Raw genomic sequence first — 14,165 nt, 5'->3', positions numbered from 1 at the left:
ACATCCAGAGTACTTGGGTGCATTCCTCTGTTTTGTGTGCATCTGTGTGTGTCTGTGAATGTTTGTTTTCTGATAGTGTGTGTCTGTGTGTATTAATGATCTGCTTACTGTGTGGGTGTGTGTAGACATGCGATAGGCAGGTGAACAGACTGCTTGTCAGATGCAATTGGCAGGTAGCAGCTGTAGATCATCTTTGAGGTCAGAGGTTGAGAACACACACATTCACACAATGTCAGGCCACCTTATTAGGACTGTAATGATAGAATCCAAAAGGGGACTCTGTTCAGACAGACGTCTTAAAAAAACTAACAAATTAGATGGTGGAAAGTTGACCAAGATGTAAAGGTTTTAACACTTACATGACTGACAGAAAGGAGGCAAAAGTGTCAAAAGCATTTTTCCCCCTCGAAGACAGTGTTCAAGAAATACAATATAGTTTCACAGCAAGAGAGAGTCTGTCTTTGTGTTTTGATTATATAGAAAAAATGTGTCCAGTTTGTCTGTCAATACGTTCGCCCTGTGGGAGTGATCGATTGCCGTGATCGCTTTTCCTTTTCCTGTGAATAGGCACAGCCAGCTTTTAACCCACATAGTAGGAATGATTGACATTTGCACTGTGATTTAAGTTAGCAGCCGGTCGGATGTTCTCATCTGCTGCTGCTAACGTTTAACAATATTTAGATATGATAGAAGTTGCTAATATTCCATTTCTGACTTAATGTAAAAGAGCTCCAGTGTGCTATTTATTAGCCTGAATTGGATAATAACCCAATTAGGGGACACTAGTCAGGTTTTTCCATACACATCTGCTCAGTTTGGCTCCGTTGCTCAGACCAGCATTCATTTGCATTTCCATTACAGCTACCAACTTGAAGGTGTGTCTTCAGAGGTGCGGCTTTTCGGGGGTACGGCTCTACAAGGCTGCTCAGTGTATTTTGGCCATTTTTGTATTTTTAAACATTAATATTTTAAGTATTTCTCATGTCACAGAAACAATTTAGAGTGAATCTTGCGTTTTGGATGTTATTATCATACTGTTGGTGATGCGTAGCCTATATGTAGGTTACAGACATTCCTGTTCTTATTTTGCAACATCTGCTGTTGCTATTTTGAAGCTGACGAGCCGGAGTGGCTGTAAAACAGTGGATTATCAGTCCATTTAATTACTACAAATTCTTTTTGACATGGGTCCTCCGTTATTTGGGGGCTAAAAGCTTTAATTAACATGAACGTAAAAAAGTTAAGGGGAAAAGTAAAACAGTAAAATAAAGCAGATACCTGAAAAGTTCAAACAGGGACACAGCAGAGAAACTTAACTTTAAACCCCAGAGATTGCGTCAGAAGCTACAAAAGTACAAGAGAGCTGAACACAGAGTGACTTTTAAAAACATCTTTTTGTCTGGTCTCCAGCACAGACGCGAGTTGAGTCTTGCGACATGTGGGGGGGGGGGGGGATCATCACGGGTTGGGCACAGTCGGTTAGACATCACCGCAGCCCTTTTCATTTGTACTTTGACCCTACTCTGGAGGAGGTCAATCTCAAGCACGGCTTATTGTGCTAAAACTGGTAATGGAAACGCAAATCAGCATGGCCTGGTTTGGCTTTGTGCAGCCAAAACTGCCAATGGAATAGCCCCATGGATTAACAGGAACAGTCTTGTCCCCAGAGGAAAAAGCCTACTAACTGGTAATCAACTGACTTGTCCTCTCATGCCCCAATGAAGTTGATTTTTTGTTTTTTTAATAAAATACTTCAAAAGCTTCTGAATTCTCTAGAATTCCGTACAGACAATAATGGTCTCAAGAGGATGAAGCCTGCAGAGTTTTTATTGATATTTTAGTTACTATTGGATGGATTGCCATGACATTTGGTAGTGCCACCACAAAGTCAAAGTTTGCACATATCCAGTTAAATATCTCAACATCTACTGATGATAATGATCCTCTGACCTTTCCTCTAGTGCCATAATAAGTTCTACATACGTGGTTCTCAGTCAAATATCCATATCAATATTGGATGGATTGCCATAACATTTGCTTGTGGTTTGGACCCCCCCCCCCCCCCAATAAACTGGAATAACTACTTTTGTTGTCAAGTTCATACACGTTACCAACCAATGCATCCTCAGTAAAATGTGCGAGTCAAGAACACTTCCAGGATTTTTACCATTTAGGGGAAAATGCAAACTTGTGTATTGGGACAGTACTTGGGCTGCAAAAGACAACGTCTCACAAGGACACTAGTAGAAACATGAATGCAGATTGAGAAAGGGCAATGGTTCTTACAATGCCAGCATTGTCATTTACCTTATTTCACAGAGACCCTAGCATGGCTGTAACTGTAAGTCTTGCTATTCTGAGCACATAAGATGTTTGGATTAGTGCATTATTGATTGTGTTTACACACACCTAGTACTGTATTTTTCAATGGAAGCATTTCCTTTGTGACTCTGTTGGTATGGTGCATACTATTCACAGATAATGGTTAATAATAGAGTTGTTTTAAGAATCAACAATCTTGTAGCCTGGGCACATTTTCCATTTCCAGGATATTATATGCATAATCTAGAAAATAATATTCTGTGTTTTCATGTATATGTTATTGTTATGATATTAATAATTAGGAGTATACAAAATATGACCCATTCTTTTGTGGTATGAATTAAACCCATTACACTATATATCCACAACATACTGTACCTATACATCCATTCTTTATTTGCATAGGCACACACACACACACACACACACACACACACATACACACACACACACACACACACACACACACACACACACACACACACACACACACACACACACACACACACACACACACACACACACACACACACACACACACACACACACACACACACACGCACAGGAACTAACACAAGTAGATAAACACAAACCTTAATCCAATTCCCACAACCTTTTATTTACCCTTAGTTTTTGTGTAGTTTTCCACACGTTGGTAATGTGCGACTGTCTCACTATATTCAAATTAAACCCTCTGTGCCTTTAGCTGTGAATAGCAACGGCTCTAGAGCGGAGCCCCGCAGAGCACTGCCTTACCCCAGGGACAGCAGCCTGTCCTGGGTTGACGGGGTAGGACCCCCAGTGGGAGCGTGGAGCTCTGTGGAAGCTGACACCGAAAGAGGACGCTCAAAAAAGGAAAAAGATGAAAGGCAAAGAGGGAAGCACTAAGGGCCCCTTCTGTTTCTCCCTCTCGTTCGTTTTAACTTTTTCTTCAGTTCTGTGTCTGTTTTGTCATGTTGCAAAAGGAACTTCAATTTACGTTTGCAAAAAAAAACACAATGCACTTTTAATTAGGCCCAGGGAAGGGGAGGGAATCAAAGAGAAATCAAAAGTACAGTGTGGATTTCATGTCTCAGCACCTATCTATTAGTCATCATGGCACAGCATTGCCACACTTGTTTGACTGCTTCTCCTTCTTAAACTTCTTCTGCTCTCCTCCTGGTCCTCAATGTCCTTTTCTCTGCTTCTTCATCCTACATCTTCTTCTGCACCCTCTTTCTTCTCCTTTTCCCCTGTTTTCTTTTGATTCATTTTCCTCCCACCACTCTTCTTTTCCCTTAATTTCCCTTTGCTTCTACTTTGGATACATTCTCCTTCTTTGCTCTAACTCTCTTCATGCACAATACTCTTTTTTGGTTGCCCTTGTTTCTCTGCTCTTCCTCTTTTTTTCTACTTAATATCTTCCTATTCTTCATCTGGTCCCTCCAGGCTCCTCCCCTTCCTCTTTTTATGCCTCCATGTTATTACAGGCATATAATTTATGAAGTGTTGAAAATGTTCCTCTTCGAGCCGCTCTGCTCCGTAACCAAGGTTACCAACATGTGAATCAGTATCACTAACATCACGTGTGATTTTTAGGTGGGCAAGTAGGAATGGAAAAGCTTCAGAGTCACGGCTTTGTATAGTCTGGAGTCTTCTGTTTAACATTTTTCAATTAGAAGTGATTTTTGTTTATAAATGACTGATATTGTTGTTGACCCTCTTCGGGCTCCCATAACATGCCCACACACAAACGGACACACCACATGAGTCACATGGAGTGCATTGTATTACTGTATTGTTTTGGATTGCATGCGGGCTAAAATATACTCACATGCTCATTTTATTCTATTGATCATTCAGCAGATAAATAGAAAAGTGAGACTAGAGGCGATCACCTCTTGCGACTGGATGCCAGCCCAGTCCCGACCTGTCCAATTACTTTGTCCAATCACGTAAGTGTCTGTTTGGTGTGTATATCAACTATTACTGTGACAACATCTGGCCATGCCCCGAAAACACCATTATCATTACTGTTATGTTATATTTCTTACATTTCTGATATATTATTTGCAGTATATCATGTCAAAGTATGCGTTTGAATTACAAACCCACCATCTAAGACCCCGTAAACACTTGTCTGTTCGAGTGTCTTGTATCTTGATAAAATCCAGTTGAGATTTAAGACACTTTATTTTCCATTTAGCTTCATATATATGGGTCGCTGTTGACCAGATCCGTTGTTGTTTTCCCGGTGATATCCAAATCAGAATCAGCCCTCCTTCAGTCCAGAAGGAGGTGATAATGCACTTGAATCAGTTTGGTAACTGCCAAAAATGTCACCCCATGTGACCCCCTGTCAAGTGCCCTGAGAGTAGTGCCCCCACCTAGGTTTTCTTACTGGTATGAAGTTGGGCAGTGCTGATTTGGGAGAATGTGATGTCACTTATTTCCAATCAGAATTCAGCCGCATTTAAATTGGCACATAATGCCAGCTGTAGGTTTTGCATACAAAATAATTGGCTAGAAAGGACATTGAGCTGTTTTCCGTGGTCATTTGACTAGTACAAAAGAAAATGGTGATTGTTGTTGGATGTCATGGCGACAACACATGTCAGTGGGAACTTAAAGTGTGTTGCAGCTTGCAGGGAGGAGAGCGGACCAACGCAGCTCGGGACACGTTAGGAGGGAATTTACGAGGCCTGTGTGAACACAACATTAGACCCAGTGTTAGCAACTCAAGGGACCGTTAGACACAGCCGGCTGTTTGGATAATTTTCTGTAACCAATGCAGCATGAAAGCATGGGGCAACCGGCAAGGCAACCAGCTGATGGCTGGCTAGTTAGCTAGCCTGCTGTCTCTGCCATTCCCCAACACCACACTGGTTAAAGAAAAAAACAAGCCAAACAATGTTGTCACACATCTGGCGATATCGATGTGCAATCCCACACTGTAAGAAGAGTGTGTGGATGTCATTATAATTTTACTAATTTAGCGGCTAGCAGTTAACATTACCACACAGCCTGTTTGGCTGTTACTGCAAAACCTCACCTCTGCAACTTGTGCACATCGGTTTATAGGCTATGGAAGTTTATGTGGAAGTTTATATGGAGGTTAGTTTGCTGCAATGACAACGGTAAACATAAAAATGGCTGCCACCACGTTGATTTGAATGGGAATATCCTTTCTATCCATTTTATTTCTATGCTTGCTGGCTTGTGTTGCCAGCACTGTTATTACAATCTGATCAAAGCACACCCACACAGTCCTGATAAGGCAGATTAGCTGAGTTTTGGAGTATTAAACTCTCAATAAAAAAATAACTAAAGATGTTTTTCTCCTGAATCTTAACTTTGATTGTTGCTTATAATATTATAGAAACTGAGTTTCCAGGGCTTTTAATGTCCTAAATCAAAATATTATCAGTTGCTAGCTCTAAATGAGTGCAGGTTTGCTGGCACTGTATAAAGGAATTGGCTGCTTGTCCAGAGAATGAATACCACAAAGCTAAACAGCACATGTGAATAACAACTTCCTGGATTTCACAGCAACCACATAGATCATATTCAACTTCAGATGATTTAATTGATTAAAAGAATCCAGCGTGACTTATTTTAACATGAAGTCAGTTAAAATGAACTGTTTTGTCCTTATTTCCAGTTTGTTGAAATCTTCCCCTGCTTATGGTGATGTATTTACTACATACCTCATGACAAAAAATAGCATGTAAAATGGCATTTTTGCCCTCAATACTGATTTTACACCATAATACTAAAAGTGCTATTATCAGTGGGGAGGAAGTTCTGCTGAAGAAAGAAAAACACACATTCTTTGCCTATTTATAGTAGTTTAGGCTTTAACAGTGTAGATCCTGTAGTGACAGAGCGTCCACAAAAGCCAAACAGGCTCTGTTTCTCTATCTTGGCTTGTTTGTATTTTATATGCTCTTGGCTCTTGAATGACTGTTTTTAAATGTCCTTTTTGGAGTGGGTTTCTTTTGAGCTTTGTCTCAATGCTTTTAATGTTTTATGTAAAGCACTTTGAATTGCCTTGTTGCTGAAATGTGCTATATAAATAATCTTGCCTTGCCTTGAAATACAGCCATTAAATGTCCTGTGGCACCTAAGGAAGTTTAAATAAACAATTCTGATTATCATGTCTTTGACTCTCCAAAACCGATATTGATCTCACGAAACCCCAAATTCAAATGAATTAAGCATGTTGCAATAGTTTATCTTGATACGTCAGATGGTTTGTTACACAGAACCATCTGAGAAGCCTTCATGTAAAAGGGCAGGCACTTTCAAAAAATACTTGTACGAAAATACGTGATTGGATGGAGCATTTGACTATCAAACTCTCGTCGAAGTCATTAGAGCGATGAGTGAACGCATCTTTTCCATCGAGAATAGCCTTCAGAGCCATTCTTTGCTCTTCTTTAAATAAAGAAATAATCTACAGTTCTGATATAGCCGATGATTTTATTGCCCACTTCTACAATCACCTCTTGAGGAGCCCCTAATGTTGTTTGCACAATCAGTTGCGTCTCTGTCTCGTCACACACATCTAAACCACGGTCATAGCTCCTCACGAAATTCTGATTGGTCCAAATTGGTTTGAATCATGGATATATAAAGAGAACTGGATATATAGTTTGAGGCAGGGTCCTGTTCATTCTAAGCCCCCACAGCGACTTCCTGGTTGATCCAATAAAGAGTCTCCACTAGGGATAGTTTGCATAATAGAGCAGTTTCTCATTGACCTCCATGTTAAACAGGCCGTTTTCACAGAATGATTAAACCTATTTTAGGCCTGGTGCAAAAAAACATTCAAGTCTGTATGTTTAGGTCAGATCTCCATGACAACACTTCTTTTGAACCAGGCTAGTTTTTATTTTATTGGAGGTTAAAGTTTATGAATAATTAGGGGTGTGGTCTCTTTAGTGACCACTAGTTGCTGGCCCTCACTTCTCCTCGGAGGTAAACGTTAATAATTTAATCAAACGGCTCTTCTAGACATTGCAAATGTTATCAGACTGAATAGATCAAATTCTGATATTAACACAAGTCATTTACCAGGAGTTGTGACGCTCTGCCCATATAAGTTAATGGGGAAGTATATTTGGGCCCCACTGTGTCATATTGGATCAATGCACAGTCGCTTCCTGAGGTTTCTTTGGAAACAAGCGCATTACTTGAATCCTGACCAGATGGATTTTCGCATGATCCCGTGATTCTTGCCTGAACTCACAATATTACAAAAATGCAGCTACCATGCAAGGTAAGCAATAATTAAGCATGCCAGAGGATAGTTTGTGTGATATTAAACCTGACCACAACCCTCACTGCATGAATTTCAGTTTCATTTTAGTTTAGAAAGTAGAGATTTGCTTCGTAGTCCTTTTTCACTGGCTTATTGTTTGTTCTGTTTACAACAACAGTAATAATTTGTTTTTAATGTCCCTCTGTGACAGGATGAATAGAACAGACTTCTTATTGGGTGTTGCACTCAAAAAAACGGCCGGTACACTGCAGAGGTACAGTGAAAGGTTGAGTGATTGGACAGCCTGATAGGACAGGGTAAAAAGGTCCAAATCATTAGAGAGCATCATCAGGGAACCGTGAATGATCACAGTTTATGGCAGTCTGGCTACCACTGTCCATTCTTCCCTCAGGCACACAGATTTCTCTGTGGATCAGAAGTCTTCATATTGCTTTTAGTACATGGATTGGAGCCTCCTGTCAACTGAAGTCAATTTAAAAAAAAAAAAAAAAAACTCCTCAGTATCAGGCTTTCTCTGTCAGTAAGGTCTATCATGGCAGATGGCTGAAGCAGTGATGTATGAGCTGTGTGTCTGTGCAAATGGTGCTGCTGGTCCGGAGGCCTGCAGAGTAGCCATGAGAGAAAGTTAACCCCGGAGAGTTGAGATCACTCACTCTGATTAATCGGGGTCTTAGCTCGAACTGGCCAGCACTGCAAAAATCATTCATCAACCGATCATAAACACTCGCCTTGGGAAGTGTTCATTGACACTCAGTGTTGAATTGCCAATGCTTTATTCCATTTTATGAATAATAGATGCATAATTGTTTTGCTTATTATTAATGGATGTTGTATTCGTACTTTTAGGTGCGCTTCACAGCCTCGATTGTGTTCTACTTTTTCTCTGACATTCCTGCCCAATAGATACAAGCAGTGCTGGATCAATATGATTTAATAACTACACTGTTAAGATAATACACAATTATGTAATCAGTCTAAACAAGGTGTATTGACACAGATTATAAGGAGTTGCACCCTCACTTTTCTCCCTTTGTCTCCTCCTTCTGTGTGCATATGCAGGTTTTTTTTAGGTCATGCGTTCATGTGATACTCAGTTTTCACGCTTTCACAGAGAGCCCCGATGATTAATATTTGCTACTGCACATAAGCACTAGCCACGACAGATGCTATGAAATAGAAATTGGTCCTCAGCATTGATTTGCTCCTACTTTCAGATCAATGACCATACACTGTAATTAAAATAAAGTATGACGCTGCCATGTAGTGAGTAATGTGCCGACCCTGATGTATGTGTGTACACGCAGCTAGCCACATAGAAGCCTTAAAATACAAAAGATACAAAAGATAGTAGTGTAACAGGGGAAAGCATTATAATTCAGAGACACTACGTCACTTAAAACTACAGAGTAGAACTATCTGCTCTGCCTTAAGCTGTATTTCCTAAAGCTGCAGGTACTCAGCACGTGTGTGTGTGTGTGTGTGTGTGTGTGTGTGTGTGTGTGTGTGTAAAAAAAAGCCTGGGGAAACATCTTCCCCTAGTGGCCACCAGACCAGCACACATGCCAGAGCCCTCCTCCAGGGCCTGGGGTCCCCAAATCTGGTTACCTAAATGGGGGGGGGGGGGGGGGGGGGGGGGGGGGGGGGGGGAAACCCAGTATTGTCAATAATACATATCATGTTCTACAATTACATAAGAATAGCACATTTTCTTTTTTCAATTTCCTTTTTGTTGAGTATCTCTAATGACTGAAGACCAATACACACTGTTCATTCTCTCCTAATTGAGACACTGATGACAATGATGACATGTGCCGGTAGTTGAAACAAATAAGTATACTGTGTGGAGTTTGAGTTTTTTTTAAATTGAAGAGAAAAAAAAACAGATAAAAAAAGAGAAAAGAAAGGTGCGCCCAGGCAGAGCTTGAGGGCCCCCCTGGGGCCCCCTCTGCACACTGTAAGGTAGTTTAACTCCATAATAATTTAACCTACTAGACATTTTGCTTATTTTCTCATAGACTAATTTCAATCGATTGTGAGAAAACCATCATTTTAGATGTCAGTGGTTTCATTGGGATCTATGGGGCTGAAGTCTATTAGAAACATCCCTATATACATTCATTCCGTTGGAGTCACATTGCGCCATGTGGCAACTTTCCCCCTCAAAAATTACCCCATAATAAGGTTCTGCACCAATCACACAACAATGCTGCTAGGTGCCATCGCTCACTTGTTTCTCATTGGCTGACGGTTGACAATAAGATTCCAGCTGTTGCCCCCCCTCCTCCCCGCTGTACAACTCCGATTGACATCCAGCTCAGCCAGCCAGGAGGGAGCTCCAAGTCAGGCCGTGCTGTGATTGGTGCAGAGTGGGCGCTCGTTGGGCGGGGAGTGAGAAGTTAGGATCCCCCATCCAGCTGTGTGAGCTTTGCTGATGGACGGAACCGACCGAACTCAGTCTGAAGGAGACAAGAGTGAGAGCAGGAGCGCCCGGTTGTCCAATGTGTGCAACAATGGAGAGGGGTGGTGTTGGTGATATTTAGAAAATACCAAAGGTTGTCTCTTTGACGTCTGTTTGTGCTCAGCGGCAGGATGTGCAGCAGCATCTTCATGGATCTTTAAAAAGCTGAAAACCGCCTGTGGATGCAACGAAAAGTACTGGATTCCTACATTTGAAGGAGGGAAAACACGAATAGATTAGTAATTTTCGTTATTTCTCCTTTTTTGGGAGGGTTTGTCCATCAGCTCCGTGGAGGAGGAGGGGATCATAAAGAAGTTTGTGCGCGCCGTTATATTTAACCTGAGGCTGAACGCTGCAAAAAGTAAGACACACATCTCTCGGTTCCTGTTTGATTTCAAACGGGGGATGGTTATGAAGTGTCGGTGAGGCCCCTGGAGAGGCTTGGACACCGGAGACCCGGGACCGCGTCTGCTTAGGCGGACCCGCGCAGCAGCACTTCACCTGGAAACTATACAGTCCGCCAGACGCACCAAACCCACAAGACCCTCTCCTCTCTCTCTCTCTCTTCTCCCCCCCTGCTCCTCTGTTCTTCATCTCTTCCCTTCTCGTCTCTCCTTCTTACCAACCGGGTTTTTTTCTTCTTCTTCAAGCTGGTGTGGACTTTATAGCCACGACAAAAACTGATCATGCGATGACTGAGCGCGCTTTGGGCACATCTACCGAGTCCATTACAGGTAATAAAATCGAATGGAAAGATGCTCCTGACCTGCACCCATTTTCAAAAAATTGCTTTAAATCACTTCACAATGATTGCATTGTTGGTGTCTTACTGATAAAGCTGAAGTTTGGAATAGGGATGGAGCAGTGGCATTTTATTGTTGCTGATTAGAGAGATTGTGTCATTGTTTTTGATGAAAGGGAATATGAGCCCCTCTTAAATTTTTGGAGTCTCAATAAGATCTTCATTGTATTTATCAGTTTATGACGGCATATATACAGTTTTCCATCTGTTTCCATTTTTTAAAAAAGTATCATTTATTCTTCTGGAATACATTTTTGCGATTATTTTTCGATGATGCGCACATTTGCCTAAACGTTGCTTGTTCCTTCAATATTTATATTTAATTGTAAGTATATGTGCAGCAGTGTATTTTTCACTATTTGCAAAGTTTGTAGATTTTATTTAAAAATGAAAATCAACATGCTTATATGTACATATTTTCTTGAATCCTAATGCGCTCTGCTCCGCTCTACTGCTGCAGAAGCATTCCATGGTTGTCAGCTATATTTACTCTAATCATAACCTATGTGTACTGCTTGCAGGAGGTGAATGATGGCAGAGGATGGGGGAAATCTCTCCGGGATCTCCGACGCCCGGGGCTCGGAGGGTCGCTCCTCTCTGCCGAGGACTTTCATCCGGCTCAACGACCTGTCCGGCGTCGGGACAGGAGCCGGGGAGCGCGGCGAAGTGGTGGTGGAGCCAGCGTCCCCGGCGCCTGACGGGATCTCTACAACCGGGGAGGAGGCATCAGCGAACGGCGATGAGAACCTGCCCTACCCCGCAATGGCCCCCGTGGTCTTCTTCTACCTGAAACAAACCACCCGGCCTCGGAGCTGGTGTCTCAAGCTGGTCTCCAATCCATATCCTTTTAATTCTTTTGAGATAGGAGTCTGCTCGTGCGCACATGAGCACCTCTTCCACCTGTGGCAGGTAAGGAACACCTGCTGGGCTGCGCAGCTCTTCCAGTTGACCTCAAGGGTGATTGAATGTTCACAAGACTCAGAATCATATTGAGCGGCCTGCTCACATACAGATTTGGGCATGTATGTGTGTGGGTAATATGATCAAAATCCATTATTGGTCTTACTGGAGCTGCATCCACAGGATGAGTGTGTCTCCAGCTTTACTGTCCCCACCTCAAGCTCTGATTCCTCTGAGTGAGTGTTCCCTCCTGATCCATAATTCATAACTAAATGTAAGTGATGGCACCTTATTGACCTCACATGACTGGGCCTACGGTGAGGGGCCTTAGTGTTATAATTGGTTTATTGATACATACCTGGAGTGTGTGTTTATTGACCGGTTGCGTTTCATTCGGAGTGAATAGCACTGGAAGGGTGGAGTCTTTTCAAATCAAAGAGCCTTATTGAATCATTCCTACCACTGACGTGTATTATTGATTCATAAGTGTACTGATTCAGTGCTCTGGAGGGGAGAGGAGCAGGAGGGGAAGAGGAAAGGGGGCAATGGAGAATTTTTCCTGTCTTGCTCTCACGGTGTGTATAGGCAAACGTGCGTGTGTGTGTGAGGTTTTGCTGGATGTGAAAGAGCTATGGGAAGGAATGTTTCCTTGACTGATACGCGTCTGCTCTGCTGGTTTAAGCCTTTGTTTTTCCTCGCAGGTGCTGTGTGTGTGTGTGTCCTGATGTCATTCGGATAACATCCATCAATTCTGCCTTGTGTGTTGCTTCACATCATAACTCCCCCCTCTCTCCTCATTTGTCACTGTTTGATTGAGATGCTGAGTCCTCCTCTTCCCCCAGGAACATCATCGACAATTTTCTTGCTGCTCTTTATTTTCTTGTGTTTGTTCTCCTTTCATCTTTCTTTCCCTTCTTTATTCTGCCTTGGTGTCCCAGTGAGCACAGCTGATTTCCATGTCAGTAAATGTCAAATTTTTAAAGGTCTTGCAAATAGACTTTTTTAGCAGCAGGGGCACATGAGTCCCCCATGCCTCGTCAGGGAGCAAAGGCGACCATTTGCACTTTTACCCAAGTCAGGGGTTCTCAAACATTTTCATTTCAGGAACCCAACACCACCACTTGGACACCAAGATTGAATCTGTGAGTTAGATTAGTTAGTTGGGAGGAATATTCAATTGGTATAGTTTCTCATTTAGTTTTACTATTCTTCAGAGTCCTCAAAGTATGTAAAGGATTTCAGTTTGACTAGCACTGGAACTGGGTGTCACAAAGTGGTAAAGTTAGTGTTATTCTACTTTGACTAGCGGTATCGACCACGCCCAGTCATTAGAGTGACGATGCACCCCTAGTGTTCATGTCATTAGCGTAAATTGGAAGCTGGGAAGTTGAGTAATAAACCGATCAGCGATGGAGGATATCTGGAACCCAAGCATTATTAATAGGGCTGGGTATCGTTTAAAATGTTTTACAAACGATACCAGTACCACTACTAGTACTCTTAAAGTGTAACCAATGCCAATAGAGTACTTAATTTGATACCTTCCTACTGTCCCATTAAATCGAAGAACCCTAGAGGTGATTGGCCTTAATAATAATAATAATAATAATAAAAATAGATCAATTTTATACAGCGCTTTTTTATGTGTAAAGTGTCTTTACACATAAAAAAATAGATATTCAAACAGGAAGCACATTAAATAATACTAGAACAAAAGAACATCACATTAATAGAAAAACAGAGAGTGAAAGATGATGGATTTTAGTTGATGTTTGTGATCCTGAAGAGATGGATTTAAGCTGACTCTTGAATGCTAGGAATGTTTTTGAGTTCCGGATGGCGAGGGTAGGGGCGGCGATGGCAATGGTCCCAAAGGGTACGATATTTTGTTTTGGTGATGGGGATGAGAAGGTTGGCGTCAGCAGAGCGGAGGCGGCGAGTGTGGGAGTGGCAATGGAGGAGATCAGACAGGTATAAGGGTGCAAGGCTGTTTAGGGCTTTTTTACATTCTTGTAAGGGAAGCCGGTGAAGTTCATGGAGGATGGGATTGAGCAGAACTTAACGTATACCCTGGAAATCCAGAGGCACTGCTCGCAATTTTCAATTTGCTCTGCCATACACAGTTGGAGCTCATTCACTATACCAGAAAACCCCAAGTCAACAATCAAATTGTACTCAGTTATGGGATGGCGTAACCGATGACGACTGTGCTGTGCGCTCGATTTCATAACAGTGTTCATTGCTCTGTCTGGTCGTAGTCTGTCGTAATGCTATCCAGTTGTGTCCAGTGGTATTTTGAACTGCATGCGTTGGTGCTGCCCTTGGAGTTGAGAAGTTCTGTTGTTCGTTTCCAGACCCTACGTTTGGATAGATGTGGGTCTGGATTCCCAGGCTACTTAATTTATACTTTTTTGATCAAT

At 42.0% G+C, this 14,165-nt stretch overlaps 1 protein-coding gene across 1 annotated transcript in view; it reads left to right on the top strand.

Moving 5' to 3' along the window:
* The first annotated feature begins 10,705 nt into the window (after positions 1-10,705).
* Positions 10,706-14,165, top strand: part of cacna1g (calcium channel, voltage-dependent, T type, alpha 1G subunit) — a 264,495-nt gene continuing 261,035 nt past the window's right edge. Inside the window, exons 1-2 of the mRNA XM_083933325.1 lie at positions 10,706-10,777; positions 11,367-11,684. Of these exons, the coding sequence (XP_083789451.1) occupies positions 11,374-11,684 (311 nt within the window). The 5' untranslated portion in view covers positions 10,706-10,777; positions 11,367-11,373. The remainder of the gene's footprint in view (positions 10,778-11,366; positions 11,685-14,165) is intronic.

This window comes from Echiichthys vipera (genome assembly GCF_963691815.1).
Source record: "Echiichthys vipera genome assembly, chromosome: 18".
NCBI lineage: Eukaryota > Metazoa > Chordata > Actinopteri > Perciformes > Trachinidae > Echiichthys > Echiichthys vipera.
The sequence above is the reverse complement of the archived record's forward strand: the minus strand, read 5'-3'. Positions and strand labels throughout refer to the sequence as shown.